The following is a 16,611-nucleotide window of genomic DNA, read 5'->3' as shown; positions in this document are numbered from 1 at the left end:
ACATGTACATTGGACAATTCGTTTTTTAAACTTTATGTTGGATGCAGGGGCCGTTTTGCAAAATAGCCTTTTGTCAGAAATTGAACGATAGTAAGGAACACGTGGTCACGATGAAAACATGTTCCTTGATAAAAGACTGTTTTCTGACATGCTAACAAATCGTTCCTGATAAATTCGCGATAATGACTTTCGCGCGTTTCTTTCAATCGCGAAATTTTTGAACGAAAATTAAAAAAAAAGAAACATGTGGAAAGATGTATCCTATCTTAAAATTTCGCGAGGAAGATATAGAACAGCACACATTAAATATAGATCGAATCCCTGTATATTTTCCACAGTGTTTCAGGACTTTGGTTCGTAAATATTACAATGAGATACTGTGCCAATTTGTTTTCTTCATCAATCTAGCATTGTTATTGTTAATGTTTGTCATAATTAGAATCAACTATGCAGTGTTACTGCGCGTTTGTCCCGACTCCATACTACAACAGTAACATACTACTGTGTGATTCGACTCCATAATACCACAGTAACGTACTACTGTGTGATTCGACTCCATAATACCACAGTAACGTACTACTGTGTGATTCGACTCCATAATACCGACTCCATACTACCACAGTAACGTACTACTGTGTGATTCGACTCCATAATACCACAGTAACATACTACTGTGTGATTCGACTCCATAATACCGACTCCATAATACCACAGTAACATACTACTGTGTGATTCGACTCCATAATACCGACTCCATAATACCACAGTAACATACTACTGTGTGATTCGACTCCATAATACCACAGTAACGTACTACTGTGTGATTCGACTCCATAATACCGCAGTAACATACTACTATGTGATTCGACTCCATAATACCACAGTAACATACTACTGTGTGATTCGACTCCATAATACCACAGTAACGTACTCCATAATACCACAGTAACATACTACTGTGTGATTCGACTCCATAATACCACAGTAACATACTACTGTGTGATTCGACTCCATAATACCACAGTAACATACTACTGTGTGATTCGACTCCATAATACCGACTCCATAATACCACAGTAACGTACTACTGTGTGATTCGACTCCATAATACCGACTCCATAATACCACAGTAACATACTACTGTGTGATTCGACTCCATAATACCGACTCCATAATACCACAGTAACATACTACTGTGTGATTCGACTCTATACTACTTATGCTGCTGTGTGATTGTTCTAACTAGCTAATTTAATCTGACTTAATTATCTTAAGATCCCGGCACAAACTGTGAACAGTTTATGCTGGTAGTCATCATTAGCAGTACGTTTTGTTAATGTACTCCAGCACCCAACGTAAGTTAGTCATTCTCGGTAATTTTTTTACCCCGAGATCGTGCTTGCCAAGATACGTAAACGACTTTAACACGTCAGAGAAACAGATATAGACAAGATCCACAAGATTCATATGACATCTGCTTGTTATCTAAACTACTAATGTATTAATGTACCAACTAACATATCATGTATCCTCGTTTTCATAACATCTTTCATTACAAGCAAGACAGCTTTAATAGGAAAAGGAACTCGATCTTAAACATGCAGATAGTCTTCAGATTTAATAGTTTTACCATGACGACAACAAATTATGATAATGTTGGAAAGTCTAAATGGTGCTATCATGTCGATCAATAACTATTTGGATGTTTTAACTGATGACAATAATAAACCTTCATTTGTTTATGATAAAGCTTAATAAACCCTCAGGTGTTTATAATAAACTGAGATAAACCTTCAGGTGTTTATAATAACCTGAGATAAACCTTCAGGTGTTTCTAATAAACTGTGACAAACCTTCAGGTGTTTACAATAAACTGATAAACCTTCAGGTGTTTATAATAAACTGTGACAAACCTTCAGGTGTTTACAATAAACTGATAAACCTTCAGGTGTTTATAATAAACTGTGACAAACCTTCAGGTGTTTACAATAAACTGATAAACCTTCAGGTGTTTATAATAAACTGTGACAAACCTTCAGGTGTTTACAATAAACTGTGATAAACCTTCAGGTGTTTACAATAAACTGTGATAAACCTTCAGGTGTTTACAATAAACTGTGACAAACCTTCAAGTGTTTACAATAAACTGATAAACCTTCAGGTGTTTACAATAAACTGATAAACCTTCAGGTGTTTATAATAAACTGTGACAAACCTTCAGGTGTTTACAATAAACTGTGATAAACCTTCAGGTGTTTACAATAAACTGTGATAAACCTTCAGGTGTTTACAATAATCTATGAGAAACCTTCAGGTGTTTATAATAAACTGTGACAAACCTTCAGGTGTTTACAATAAACTGATAAACCTTCAGGTGTTTACAATAAACTGTGATAAACCTTCAGGTGTTTACAATAAACTGTGATAAACCTTCAGGTGTTTACAATAAACTGTGATAAACCTTCAGGTGTTTATAATAAACTGAGATAAACCTTCAGGTGTTTACAATAAACTGTGATAAACCTTCAGGTGTTTCCAATAAACTGTGATAAACCTTCAGGTGTTTACAATAAACTGATAAACCTTCAGGTGTTTATAATAAACTGTGATAAACCTTCAGGTGTTTACAATAAACTGATAAACCTTCAGGTGTTTATAATAAACTGAGATAAACCTTCAGGTGTTTATAATAAACTGAGATAAACCTTCAGGTGTTTCTAATAAACTGTGATAAACCTTCAGGTGTTTACAATAAACTGTGATAAACCTTCAGGTGTTTACAATAAACTGTGATAAACCTTCAGGTGTTTATAATAAACTGTGATAAACCTTCAGGTGTTTACAATAAACTGATAAACCTTCAGGTGTTTACAATAAACTGTGATAAACCTTCAGGTGTTTATAATAAACTGTGATAAACCTTCAGGTGTTTACAATAAACTGATAAACCTTCAGGTGTTTCTAATAAACTGTGATAAACCTTCAGGTGTTTCTAATAAACTGTGATAAACCTTCAGGTGTTTACAATAAACTGTGATAAACCTTCAGGTGTTTACAATAAACTGTGATAAACCTTCAGGTGTTTACAATAAACTGTGATAAACCTTCAGGTGTTTCTAATAAACTGTGATAAACCTTCAGGTGTTTACAATAAAGTCTAGGACTCGTCAGTGATGCTACATCATACAAATGTGTCGTCCTGCTTGGACTCGTCAGTGATGCTACATCATACAACTGTGTCGTCCTGCTTGGACTCGTCAGTGATGCTACATCACAGGATTGTTTCGTCCTTCTAGGACTCGTCAGTGATGCTACATCATACAACGGTGTCGTTCTGCTTGGACTCGTCAGTGATGCTACATCATATGACTGTTTCGTCCTTCTAGGAATCGTCAGTGATGCTACATCATACAACGGTGTCGTCCTGCTTGGACTCGTCAGTGATGCTACATCATACGACTGTTTCGTCCTTCTAGGACTCGTCAGTGATGCTACATCATACAACTGTGTCGTCCTGCTTGGACTCGTCAGTGATGCTACATCATACGACTGTTTCGTCCTTCTAGGACTCGTCAGTGATGCTACATCATACAACTGTTTCGTCCTGCTAGGACTCGTCATTGATACTAAGTGCTGATTTTTTTAGACTTAGGAGGCGATTTAGAGAAATAAAAATTGATCATAAGAAATTTCCAAAATCTAGATGAGGCAATTTCTAATGTTGTAATATATCGTATTATTCCAAAAGGGCATCACGTACATGTTTATATTCTAAACTGTTTCCCTATTCGAATGAATTAGAACGTGGCATGCAGGTTACGGCAAACATCGGGAACTTAGAAAGTCCACCAGTTTAACTAAATGCGATAAATGTTTAACTGTGATAAATGTTTAACTAAATGCGATAAATGTGTCTACCACCTGTGAAACTGGGATGATCTTTAACTAAATGTGATAAATGTTTAACTGTGACAAATGTTTAACTAAATGTGATAAATGTTTAACTGTGACAAATGTTTAACTAAATGCGATAAATGTTTAACTGTGACAAATGTTTAACTAAATGTGATAAATGTTTAACTGTGACAAATGTTTAATTAACCATTAGATGTCTTAACCAATTATGTTGGTAAATAACGTGCTATGTGTAACTTTAACCAAACAGCATCACTGACGAGTCCTTGAAGCGCGAAAAAGCTGTATGATGTAGTTAAATTCATTGTTAGGCTCAACTCTATCTATTTCTATATTCGTATTAAAAAGGGTTTTACACTTGCATGTCTTTTGTACTATCTTTGTCGTGGTAATTGTTGTTTTTCAAAAATATATGACGTCATCACTTTTCAATTTCATTATTTAGGTAAAACGAACAACAGTTTTCATTTCTTTTGCGCCCACAAAGATGGCGATAAGGAGTTTTACGATTCAATGTAACTTTAATAGTCACCAAGAGATTCCTTGAGAATCGATTTCCTAAATAAAATAGAGATGAGCAATTATTTTAATTACAGACGTCAATTTACATTCCAGGATAAACTTTTTTACAGCGATTTGTGCTTTTAAACATTCCCAATTACCATACCTTTGAAACCGTCGTATGATAATTTAATAGTAAAACTTGGTGCTTGATGTGAAGACAAAAATAAGTCCTCAATGCGTAAGTATTTTGTATATTTTGATTACGCACAATCAAAGGGCAGTTGTAAGAGACAGACTTCGTTACAATGAACACGAAAGGGAAACATGCAAAGTATGGAATTTCCCAATCGCATAGTCTAGATATATGATATCATATGGGATTGCAGCGCGATGTCCCTCAAAATAAGCTTCAATTAGCCTCCCCCTTCAGAAAGTCACAATTCCACAAAATCTATTTGTTCTGTCTGTCCATTTTAATCAAAATACCATTTATTTAAGATAAATATACCACACATCCTTAACCTAAATGATTAAACATGGAGTAATTATCCCCCTCCCTCCCCCAGCCCTCCCACCCCTCCCACCTCTTCTCATATACATATATTCAGTTATTTTTTCAGTCTCAGTTTAAATTTCGTTTTTCAGTCGATATATGGATTTTTACTATTTTGGTGTCTAACACCACTAAAGAAAAATCTGACCTCGACCTGCTGTTTTTTAACTCCGAGTAATATGAACACAAATGATAGTTATATATAAACATTAAGTTAATTTTTCAGCCTGGTAAGGATCAAAGGTGTGACCAGACACATTACAGGGGGAAACATGGGAGGCGAAATAGCGTTACTGATACAAATACAACAAGTAGCTCTTGTTTTATTTCAATATATCACTCTGTTACTCGTTTGCCAGAGCAGAAATGTTTTTTTTTCAATTTTGTTATAACCTAGACAAACACAAGAGAAAACACAATGTCAGAAACGTTTAATTTTCGTTTTAGAATAGAAATATATAGGTATAGAACCCATATCGATCTCGTAATCCTCCATGAATTATATAAACTTCCCCTTCATAAGGAGAAATAGCATGTCACTATTACAAAGCCGTCCATTGTGTATTCAGAGGCAGTTAATTAGCGACAGCAAAATGAATTGTTGCTGATATATTTTCATGGACATATTTACGTAACTAATGAAAACTTTTTTTTTTCAGAAAATGAGATATCAGCAAAGTTTTCCCGTTACTTGTATTTGGTAATTAAATCAAACTCGTAAAAATACTGTTTTTTTATATTGTTTTTTAATCAGAGTTCATCGAGAAAATGACTGAATCGGTCACGGACCCATCGTCAAATCCTTCATCTTGACTTCATTCAGTCGAGCTGAACAACAGTATGACAGGTAATATATTTTCATTTTTAACGAGTACTTGAAATTTCCCGATAACACGTTTGATTTTTTTTTATTCCATATTCAACAAGTTGTCTACAATATCACGAATTCCGTGATAATTATCCATCGTTTAAGGAATAGCTCACATCAGTATGTCTAAAGAGTTATATGTTTGTGTCAACTACTTCATAGATAGGTGCTAATTCTGTAATGTTGGCTAGTTGTATAGTGACGGATGGGGTCGTTATTCGTTGTGTTGTGTTATTTGGTTGTCCATTGTTGGATGTGTTCGGTATACGCTGTGTTGTTTGGTTTCTTTGCTCTCACTTCGACAACGTGGAATTATTGCGATGTGACCTACATTAACGTGGTGACTATAATCGATGCAATTGAAGACTTAGCATCTGACCTCTCTTCCATCGGGACAGGTCTATCAAGTAGAAACGGGATATCTCTATAGTATCACACGATATTACTGGTATCTATCTAGACAGGATATCTGTAGTATCACACGATGTTACTGGTATCTATCTAGACAGGATATCTCTGTAGTATCACACGATATTACTGGTATCTATCTAGACAGGATATCTGTGTAGTATCACACGATATTACTGGTATCTATCTAGACAGGATATCTCTGTAGTATCACACGATATTACTGGTATCTATCTAGACAGGATATCTCTGTAGTATCACACGATATTACTGGTATCTATCTAGACAGGATATCTGTGTGGTATCACACGATATTACTGGTATCTATCTAGACAGGATATCTCTGTATTATCACACGATATTACTGGTATCTATCTAGACAGGATATCTGTGTAGTATCACACGATATTACTGGTATTTATCTAGACAGGGTATCACAAGGGGTATTTAGTATCCATCAGGACCGCTATGGGCATCAGTGGATTTATTCGTGTTGTAAATCACATGATAATGTCTTATCTATGATATGATTGCAACAATTCTGTTATACAAAGTTTTACTTTATGTTAATTATTAACTCTTTGTCTGTACTAAAATAGACGGGTTGTCACCAAGAACATCTGTCCAAGACAGTTTTACCTCCGGGTCTTATCGCACAGCAGCTCTTCTGAGACCGAAAACCACAAACAGCTCTAGAGAGCGCTGTCATGGTGAGCCCCGTCGGGACAATGGCGACATTTCCGACGGAAACGACGTAAGCTGAAGATGACCAGTTATTGTTTGTTAGCATTCATTGCTATCCCGTCAGCACAATAGAAATGGTGACAACTTACGAACAGTGACAAGCAAGTAATAGGAATAATAATGTACTTCTGACAATCGGTATGGACTATGGTCATAAAAATGGTCTACGGAAAATTTTATGTTCTGTTATGTGTCAAAAGAAAGAAATATTGACTACCTCTCTATTCCGTGACAGTGATGTAGCCGATACTAGCAAAGTCAGTTCTCAGACAAAAAATGTTCTCCCACACAATCACAATTCTTAATGAAAAATAGTCATAATACATGAAATGTTTTCTCACCTAAAGTGTGCTCTCAGATCTGAAGAATCCTCATCAAATTAGCACATAAAAATAATTACACAAAAACGGCACTCACGTAAAAGGTATTCTCATCAAATTGATACTCACAGATAAAAGATGTTCTCACCAAATTGATACTCACAGATAAAAGATGTTCTCACCAAATTGATACTCACAGATAAAAGATGTTCTCACCAAATTGATACTCACAGATAAAGGATGTTCTCACCAAATTGATACTCACAGATAAAAGATGTTCTCACCAAATTGATACTCACAGATAAAGGATGTTCTCACCAAATTGATACTCACAGATAAAAGATGTTCTCACCAAATTGATACTCACAGATAAAGGATGTTCTCACCAAATTGATACTCACAGATAAAAGATGTTCTCACCAAATTGATACTCACAGATAAAAGATGTTCTCACCAAATTGATACTCACAGATAAAAGATGTTCTCACCAAATTGATACTCACAGATAAAAGATGTTCTCACCAAATTGATACTCACAGATAAAAGATGTTCTCACCTAATTGATACAGATAAACGATGTTCTCACCAAATTGATACTCACAGATAAACGATGTTCTCACCAAATTGATACTCACAGATAAAGGATGTTCTCACCAAATTGATACTCACAGATAAAAGATGTTCTCACCAAATTGATACTCACAGATAAAGGATGTTCTCACCAAATTGATACTCACAGATAAAAGATGTTCTCACCAAATTGATACTCACAGATAAAGGATGTTCTCACCAAATTGATACTCACAGATAAAAGATGTTCTCACCAAATTGATACTCACAGATAAAAGATGTTCTCACCAAATTGATACTCACAGATAAAAGATGTTCTCACCAAATTGATACTCACACATAAAGAATGTTCTCACCAAATTGATACTCACAGATAAAAAATGTTCTCACCAAATTGATAGCTACAGATAAAAGATGTTCTCACCAAAATGATACCAACAGATAAAAGTTGTTCTTACCAAATTGATACTCACAGATAAAGAATGTTCTCACCAAATTGATACCACAGATAAAAGATAATCTTACCAAATTGATACTCACACATAAAGAATGTTCTCACCAAATTGATACTCACAGATAAAGGATGTTCTCACCAAATTGATACCCACAGATAAAAATGTTCTCACCAAATTGATAGCTACAGATAAAAGATGTTCTCACCAAATTGATACTCACACATAAAGAATGTTCTCACCAAATTGATACCCACAGATAAAAAATGTTCTCACCAAATTGATAGCTACAGATAAAAGATGTTCTCACCAAATTGATACTCACAGATAAAGGATGTTCTCACCAAATTGATACTCACAGATAAAGGATGTTCTCACCAAATTGATACCCACAGATAAAAGATGTTCTCACCAAATTGATACAGATAAAAGATATTCTCACCAAATTGATACTCACAGACAAAAGATGTTCTCACCAAATTGATACTCACAGATAAAAGATGTTCTCACCAAATTGATACTCACAGATAAAGGATGTTCTCACCAAATTGATACTCACAGATAAAGGATGTTCTCACCAAATTGATACAGATAAAGGATGTTCTCACCAAATTGATACCCACAGATAAAGGATGTTCTCACCAAATTGATACTCACAGATAAAGAATGTTCTCACCAAATTGATACTCACAGATAAAAGATAATCTTACCAAATTGATACTCACACATAAAGAATGTTCTCACCAAATTGATACTCACAGATAAAGGATGTTCTCACCAAATTGATACCCACAGATAAAAATGTTCTCACCAAATTGATAGCTACAGATAAAAGATGTTCTCACCAAATTGATACTCACACATAAAGAATGTTCTCACCAAATTGATATAGATAAAAGATGTTCTCACCAAATTGATACTCACAGATAAAGGATGTTCTCACCAAATTGATACTCACAGATAAAAGATGTTCTCACCAAATTGATACTCACAGATAAACGATGTTCTCACCAAATTGATACTAAAGGATGTTCTCACCAAATTGATACTCACAGATAAAAGATGTTCTCACCAAATTGATACTCACAGATAAAAGATGTTCTCACCAAATTGATACTCACAGATAAAAGATAATCTTACCAAATTGATACTCACAGATAAAAGATGTTCTCACCAAATTGATACTCACAGATAAAAGATGTTCTCACCAAATTGATACTCACAGATAAAAGATGTTCTCACCAAATTGATACCCACAGATAAAGGATGTTCTCACCAAATTGATACTCACAGATAAAAGATGTTCTCACCAAATTGATACTCACAGATAAACGATGTTCTCACCAAATTGATACCCACAGATAAAGGATGTTCTCACCAAATTGATACTCACAGATAAAAGATGTTCTCACCAAATTGATACTCACAGATAAAAGATGTTCTCACCAAATTGATACTCACAGATAAAAGATGTTCTCACCAAAATGATACCAACAGATAAAGTTGTTCTTACCAAATTGGTACTCACAGATAAAAGATATTCTCACCAAATTGATACTCACAGATAAAAGATGTTCTCACCAAATTGATACTCACACATAAAGGATGTTCTCACCAAATTGATACTCACAGATAAACGATGTTCTCACCAAATTGATACCCACAGATAAAGTTGTTCTTACCAAATTGATACTCACAGATAAAAGATATTCTCACCAAATTGATACTCACACATAAAGGATGTTCTCACCAAATTGATACTCACAGATAAAAGATATTCTCACCCAATTGATACTCACAGATAAAAGATGTTCTCACCAAATTGATACTCACACATAAAGGATGTTCTCACCAAATTGATACTCACAGATAAACGATGTTCTCACCAAAATGATACCAACAGATAAAGTTGTTCTTACCAAATTGATACTCACAGATAAAAGATATTCTCACCAAATTGATACCAACAGATAAAAGTTGTTCTAACCAAATTGATACTCACAGATAAAGGATGTTCTCACCAAATTGATACCAACAGATAAAGGATGTTCTCACCAAATTGATACTCACAGATAAAGGATGTTCTCACCAAATTGATACAGATAAACGATGTTCTCACCAAATTGATACTCACAGATAAAGAATGTTCTCACCAAATTGATACCCACAGATAAAAGATAATCTTACCAAATTGATACTCACACATAAAGAATGTTCTCACCAAATTGATACTCACAGATAAAGGATGTTCTCACCAAATTGATACCCACAGATAAAAAATGTTCTCACCAAATTGATAGCTACAGATAAAAGATGTTCTTACCAAATTGATACTCACACATAAAGAATGTTCTCACCAAATTGATACTCACAGATAAAGGATGTTCTCACCAAATTGATACCCACAGATAAAAAATGTTCTCACCAAATTGATACCCACAGATAAGAAATGTTCTCACCAAATTGATAGCTACAGATAAAAGATATTCTCACCAAATTGATACTCACACATAAAGAATGTTCTCACCAAATTGATACCCACAGATAAAAAATGTTCTCACCAAATTGATAGCTACAGATAAAAGATGTTCTCACCAAATTGATACTCACACATAAAGAATGTTCTCACCAAGTTGATACTCACAGATAAAAGATAATCTCACAAAATTGATACCCACAGATAAAAGATGTTCTCACCAAATTGATAGCTACAGATAAAAGATGTTCTCACCAAATTGATACTCACACATAAAGAATGTTCTCACCAAATTGATACTCACAGATAAAAGATAATCTCACAAAATTGATACCCACAGATAAAGGATGTTCTCACCAAATTGATACTCACAGATAAAGGATGTTCTCACCAAATTGATACCCACAGATAAAAGATGTTCTCACCAAATTGATACCCACAGATAAAGGATGTTCTCACCAAATTGATACAGATAAAGGATGTTCTCACCAAATTGATACCCACAGATAAAGGATGTTCCCATCAAATTGATACTCACAGATAAAGGATGTTCTCACCAAATTGATACTCACAGATAAAAGATGTTCTCACCAAATTGATACTCAAAGATAAAAGTTGTTCTCACCAAATTGATACAGATAAAAGATATTCTCACCAAATTGATACCCACAGATAAAAGATGTTCTCACCAAATTGATACCCACAGATAAAAATGTTTTCTCACCGAAATGTAACTCACACATAAAATGTATTCTAACAAAAATTGTTTTCACACGTTTCATGTATTCTTACCAAAATGCAGCCCACACATAAACGGTAAACTCACAACTCCGGAGAGGACGGACGAATCAGGCGTATGACGCATTTAAATTCTGTAGATGAATGTCCTGTACAATGTACTGATAAAATTGTATTGCACGGTGCTGTTTACTTGTCTTTTGCACATTTTCGCATACACTATCCTCCCACGTAAATCACATCCACACATAGGAAGTACATATACATAAAATGTCTTAAATTTCTTAATAACATCTATCACAAAAAAAAAACAAGCGACACGGCTTCGAAGAGGCACATTACCATTTACTGATCTATAAGTAGCAAGAAGACATGAAACATTTATCAGAAACATTGTGTTTGAGTTTATAACGATAACGGACGATATTTCATTTAATACTCTAAATATTAACTGCTATGATTCTCGTATTCATTGAATACTCTCCATTCTATTGTTTTCAATCCTTGTTACTAATAATACCCATGTGACACATACTTTCTAAATGACTACAGTGAGGGTTTATCAAACCAGTCGATTTCAGTCGTTATGCAAGAATGACATATACATGTTGTGTAATTTGGAAGATAAAATGATCGCCAGCACGTTACACGACTGCTGAACACTGAGTTTACCCTAGACTGACTAGTATATAGCCATTTTTGCTACAGGCTGTCATTATCCGTGTGGTAATGGGTTAACTAGACATTGTATACCGCCATCAATCTACTACAATTATCAAATCTTCTACCAAAATCTTGGAAGCGTTTTACGCCATTTCTCAGCGTCAATAACCTTCTAAAACATGTATGTTAAAGATTTCACCTAAAAAAAGCTGAACATTGAGATCTTAACCCGATATGGATTATTGATCTGTACATCGAAATGATCTAGATTGCACTTAGAATCAAATTATCCTACTTTGTTTTTGTTTTGCCTCGTCTTTTTCACACCTAATTTTGTAATGTGATATCAATAGTCTCTCCTCACAGCGCTCCGTATAGATTGCAAGATAATTCATGGCCAATATTCACCCCAAGGGAACATTCTACAAGAAGAATTCATATTCCCGTGTTGGGATGAGCGGGCGAACATTCACCCCTAGGGGATATTTCATGTGAAAGTTATATGTTCCCTTATCATATGGAGAAGACAAGCATTCACTCCTGAAATATTCTATCACCCGTAGCACTATGAGGGGGCGAACATTCACTCCTCTGGAACATTCTATCACCCATGTCACAGTGGGGAGAAGAACATTCACCACTCTGGAACATTCTATCACCCATGTCACAATGGGGAGAAGAACATTCACCACTCTGGAACATTCTATCACCCATGTCACAATGGAGTGATGGACATTCACCACTCTGGAACATTCTATCACCCATGTCACAATGGAGTGACGGACATTCACCACTCTGGAACATTCTCTACAATCACCACCACTCTGGAACATTCTATCACCCATGTCACAATGGGGTTACGGACATTCACCACTCTGGAACATTCTATCACCCATGTCACAACGGGGAGAAGAACATTCACCACTCTGGAACATTCTATCACTCATATCACCCCTTGGGAACATAGATAGGGCATAGTATTTGAGGACGACTGTGGCATCAGAAATTATCTAAAACGAACAGCTTTCACAGTAAATAAATATAATATGCTGTGAGAATGTAAACGCTATGGAGTTTTTACGAGTAAAATATATCTTATCGATATGTTTCGGTTGAATGAATATGAAAACTGGTCAAACGAAATGCCATCTTGAACAGAACAAAAACTACTAAGATTCGCCTTCCAACCACTAACTCGCTGTGAAGCTATTATTAACTGGTGCTGTTGTGGAACTCATAGGGTCAGTAGGTCTACAGTAATACATCCGCATGTTTACAACACAAATTTGTATGTTTGTAGCATGTGTGTGTGGGTGGGGGGGTTATATCTTCACAGGGATACGAGTACGATAGCAACAGGAAAAAACATCAAACTGTACTTATAACGTCAGCCTTTTACATAATCTGAAAACGAATATATTCCTAATTATCTGCCACACAGCTGGGTCAGGTAAGTTCCTAACTCACAGTACGCAAATCTAATTAGAAAAGTGAGAGCACGTGTTTGTACTGATTATATAAGGTTAAAATGCTCATATACTTATGTCAGATTCCGTTGAATGCTTAAGTGACGTTCTATATATTCTACAGAGTCGGGACGCAGCAGGTATCTGGCAGGCTGGTCGACGACAGCGTCTCGGGTCTCAATTATAGGGGGGAATTCCGCAATGTCAGTTTAAATGTCGACAAATACACATATTTATGTATAGGTAAGTAAACCACTGTAGGGTAATGTGGAAACACACTTGAGAACAAAAGAAGCTAAGCTACACACAATCATTTGATATGTTGATATGAGAGGTAACGAGAACAACATCCGACGAGTACTTGAAGTTAGAGAATAAGTCACGTAATTATGATGTACAGAACTCGCCAATTTTTACCAAGAGTCTTTTCACATCTTAGGTCTTTTATATTAAGTACAGTTTACTGCAAAAAAAAAGTTTTTTTCTAAAAATCAGAACGGAGGAACGCTTCCCTTAAATAAAAACGCATCACTACAGAAGTATGTAACTCTACAAATACACGCACAGACACCTTCCTTTTAAAATACCAGCAATTAATGATGAAAGCTCGTCACCTGATAATCCACATCAAAAGGTTAATGCCCGGACGGTGGAACGGACGTCTTGGCTTTGAATTACAACCCGTTAACAACTGGTCGATTTCTATCTGAAATAATTTAGTTTAATCTTTGGTTATTTTTCCCCAATTACGGAACAAATTGTCAACTTTTTTATCAGCCAGGACTGAAACGGGAGTACCCGAGGGAAACCTATTCATATAAATATAAACCTTTCCAGGTCCGATCAGGAATTCAATCCTGAATTGCCTAGGTGAAAACGATTATTTTACCACTGCGCCATCAAACAATATGCATCGGCAAATATTTAGTATATTAAGCAGATGCATCAAATGATCTTTGATAACATGAAACCTGAAAGTTTATTTATCTAAAAATAAATTTGTCCAACTTATATTACTCTTGTTGGCCCGGATGGAAGCGCTCGAGGGTTTATACTGTTGGAGGAAATCTGAGTACTCGAGGAAAACCCACGTGGTCGGGCATGTACCCTCATACCTTTTCACGTGTGTTCCGGGAATCGAACCCCAGACACCTTTGTGAAACACAAATGTGTTTCGACTGCGCCATCCGACCATCCTGACTTTTGAGATATTACAAATGACTTTTAAACGTCAAAAACAAAGCGAAATTTGTTTAAAATGGAGCACTTACCTTGCATGAAAGTATTAAACTTGCAGAAGAAAGCACCTAGTACCCAGTCTGTAGTGAGATCCTCTACTAAAGCCACCCACGTGCAGGAAACAGTCACCATTAGGTCCGCTACAGCTAGATTTACGATATAGTAGTTGGTTGCCGTATGCATTTGTCTGTTTCTAAATACGATCACAATAATTAATATGTTTCCAATTAACGAAATCACAATTATACACAAAACAAAAATGCTTTTCACAATAATCTCCCATAATGGAATATGTTTCACAGAATACAGATCATAATAAGACATATTTCCGATTTTATCAAAGAAATCCTCATAAAAATATGTTTCCGTCATGTTTGCCATGTTGGGATATGTTGAGTTGATCGTCATCGGTACAAGCTGGTACGATATTGCTCGAAAGTAGCTATTATTTACATACAGTTTTTACTCTCAAACGCATATGAAATCTGAACATTTAAAAAATGATAATAAAATCAGATTTTGTCTCGAGTGTGAAGCCGACGACATATATATGAACCCTAACATAAAAGCACGTGTCTGTGTTGGCACGCGAGAGGCGCGCGCTCTCCTTGCTGGGAGTCACTGCAGCAGTCTATATGAGAAGTCGAGATCTGTCAGTATACAGGTAGAAGCAGAGTAGTGAGGCGGATTACTCTACTTAATGTCGTTCTGGAGAGGAAACACCTTTCATCTGTCTAATGTCCAGCGTCTCTTCGAACAACCGATTAACTATATACATATCTTATAGAAAGGTCCTGGTCAGATTCCGTCCTAATCAATAGGCCGTGTATTGAAGACATGCTTCAAGCTGTGCTGTGGAAGTGGCGATGGCTCTGCCTCATAGCTTACACTTTGTTGATGCACAACAGTTGGTCAAACTAGTCTTTCATCCTTTCAGTTTGAATATCGTTTGATCTATACTGATAAAAAGTAAAATAATACCCCGTTCTCAAACACATGTTCTTTTGTTATTATATAAAAGATGAAACAGAGCACTTTCACATCGTTTGGTATAGTTTATCTTTGTTGTGTCAAATTTGCCAGTAGAGAGGCAGAAAATGTCAGTTTTAAAACAATACAAGACAGAATGGTGTACTTCGCTCAAAATTGCACTCTACAGCGATAGATACATTGGATAACAACACATTTTTAAGGTAATCCTGATCTTACAAACATATGGCAACATTATACTTGGTTTTTAATAAACAGAAACAAAAAGTTTAAACCAATGTACGATCTGTATCATCGGGATTTCTGCTCGTTGTTTTTCTCTCTTCCTCTGTCTTCTTTCTCTTGTTTCTTCCGTCTGTTTCTTTTCGTCAATTATACAAGTATATCTATAGTTATGTCGTTACATTCGAATCACTCAATGAAATTTGCTATCATAACAGATCCGGTGTGTGCGAAGGTGTTAGAGAATACTGTTGTCTTCACATTTGCATTACTTCGTGAGGAAACTGACCTATCTCTAAAGCATCCTTCCCAGATTGAGAGAATTAACCTACTCACCATTTTGTCGAACCACTACTTTAAAAGTAAATCAGCGCTGTAGCTTCGCCATGTGGTTCAATAACAAAACGGGTGATCGGTGCTTTTCGGGAAATTTAACCATTGACCATACTTTGCTGTCATTATTGAGTCTTATTCAATGACAAT

At 35.6% G+C, this 16,611-nt stretch overlaps 1 protein-coding gene across 1 annotated transcript in view; it reads right to left on the bottom strand.

Annotated features, from left to right (window-relative positions):
- The window catches only part of LOC132563379 (substance-P receptor-like), a 37,141-nt gene extending 21,817 nt beyond the window's left edge, over window positions 1–15,324 (bottom strand). Inside the window, exon 1 of the mRNA XM_060228143.1 lies at window positions 14,949–15,324. Coding sequence (XP_060084126.1) covers window positions 14,949–15,324 — 376 coding nt within the window. The remainder of the gene's footprint in view (window positions 1–14,948) is intronic.
- Between the last annotated feature and the right edge of the window lie 1,287 nt (window positions 15,325–16,611).

The sequence above is a fragment of the Ylistrum balloti genome, unplaced genomic scaffold, assembly GCF_031769215.1.
Source record: "Ylistrum balloti isolate Yb309-2 unplaced genomic scaffold, AGI_CSIRO_Ybal_v1 Utg371700, whole genome shotgun sequence".
Taxonomy (NCBI): domain Eukaryota; kingdom Metazoa; phylum Mollusca; class Bivalvia; order Pectinida; family Pectinidae; genus Ylistrum; species Ylistrum balloti.
Note: the sequence above shows the minus strand (reverse complement) of the source record. Positions and strands in the feature narration are given on the sequence as shown.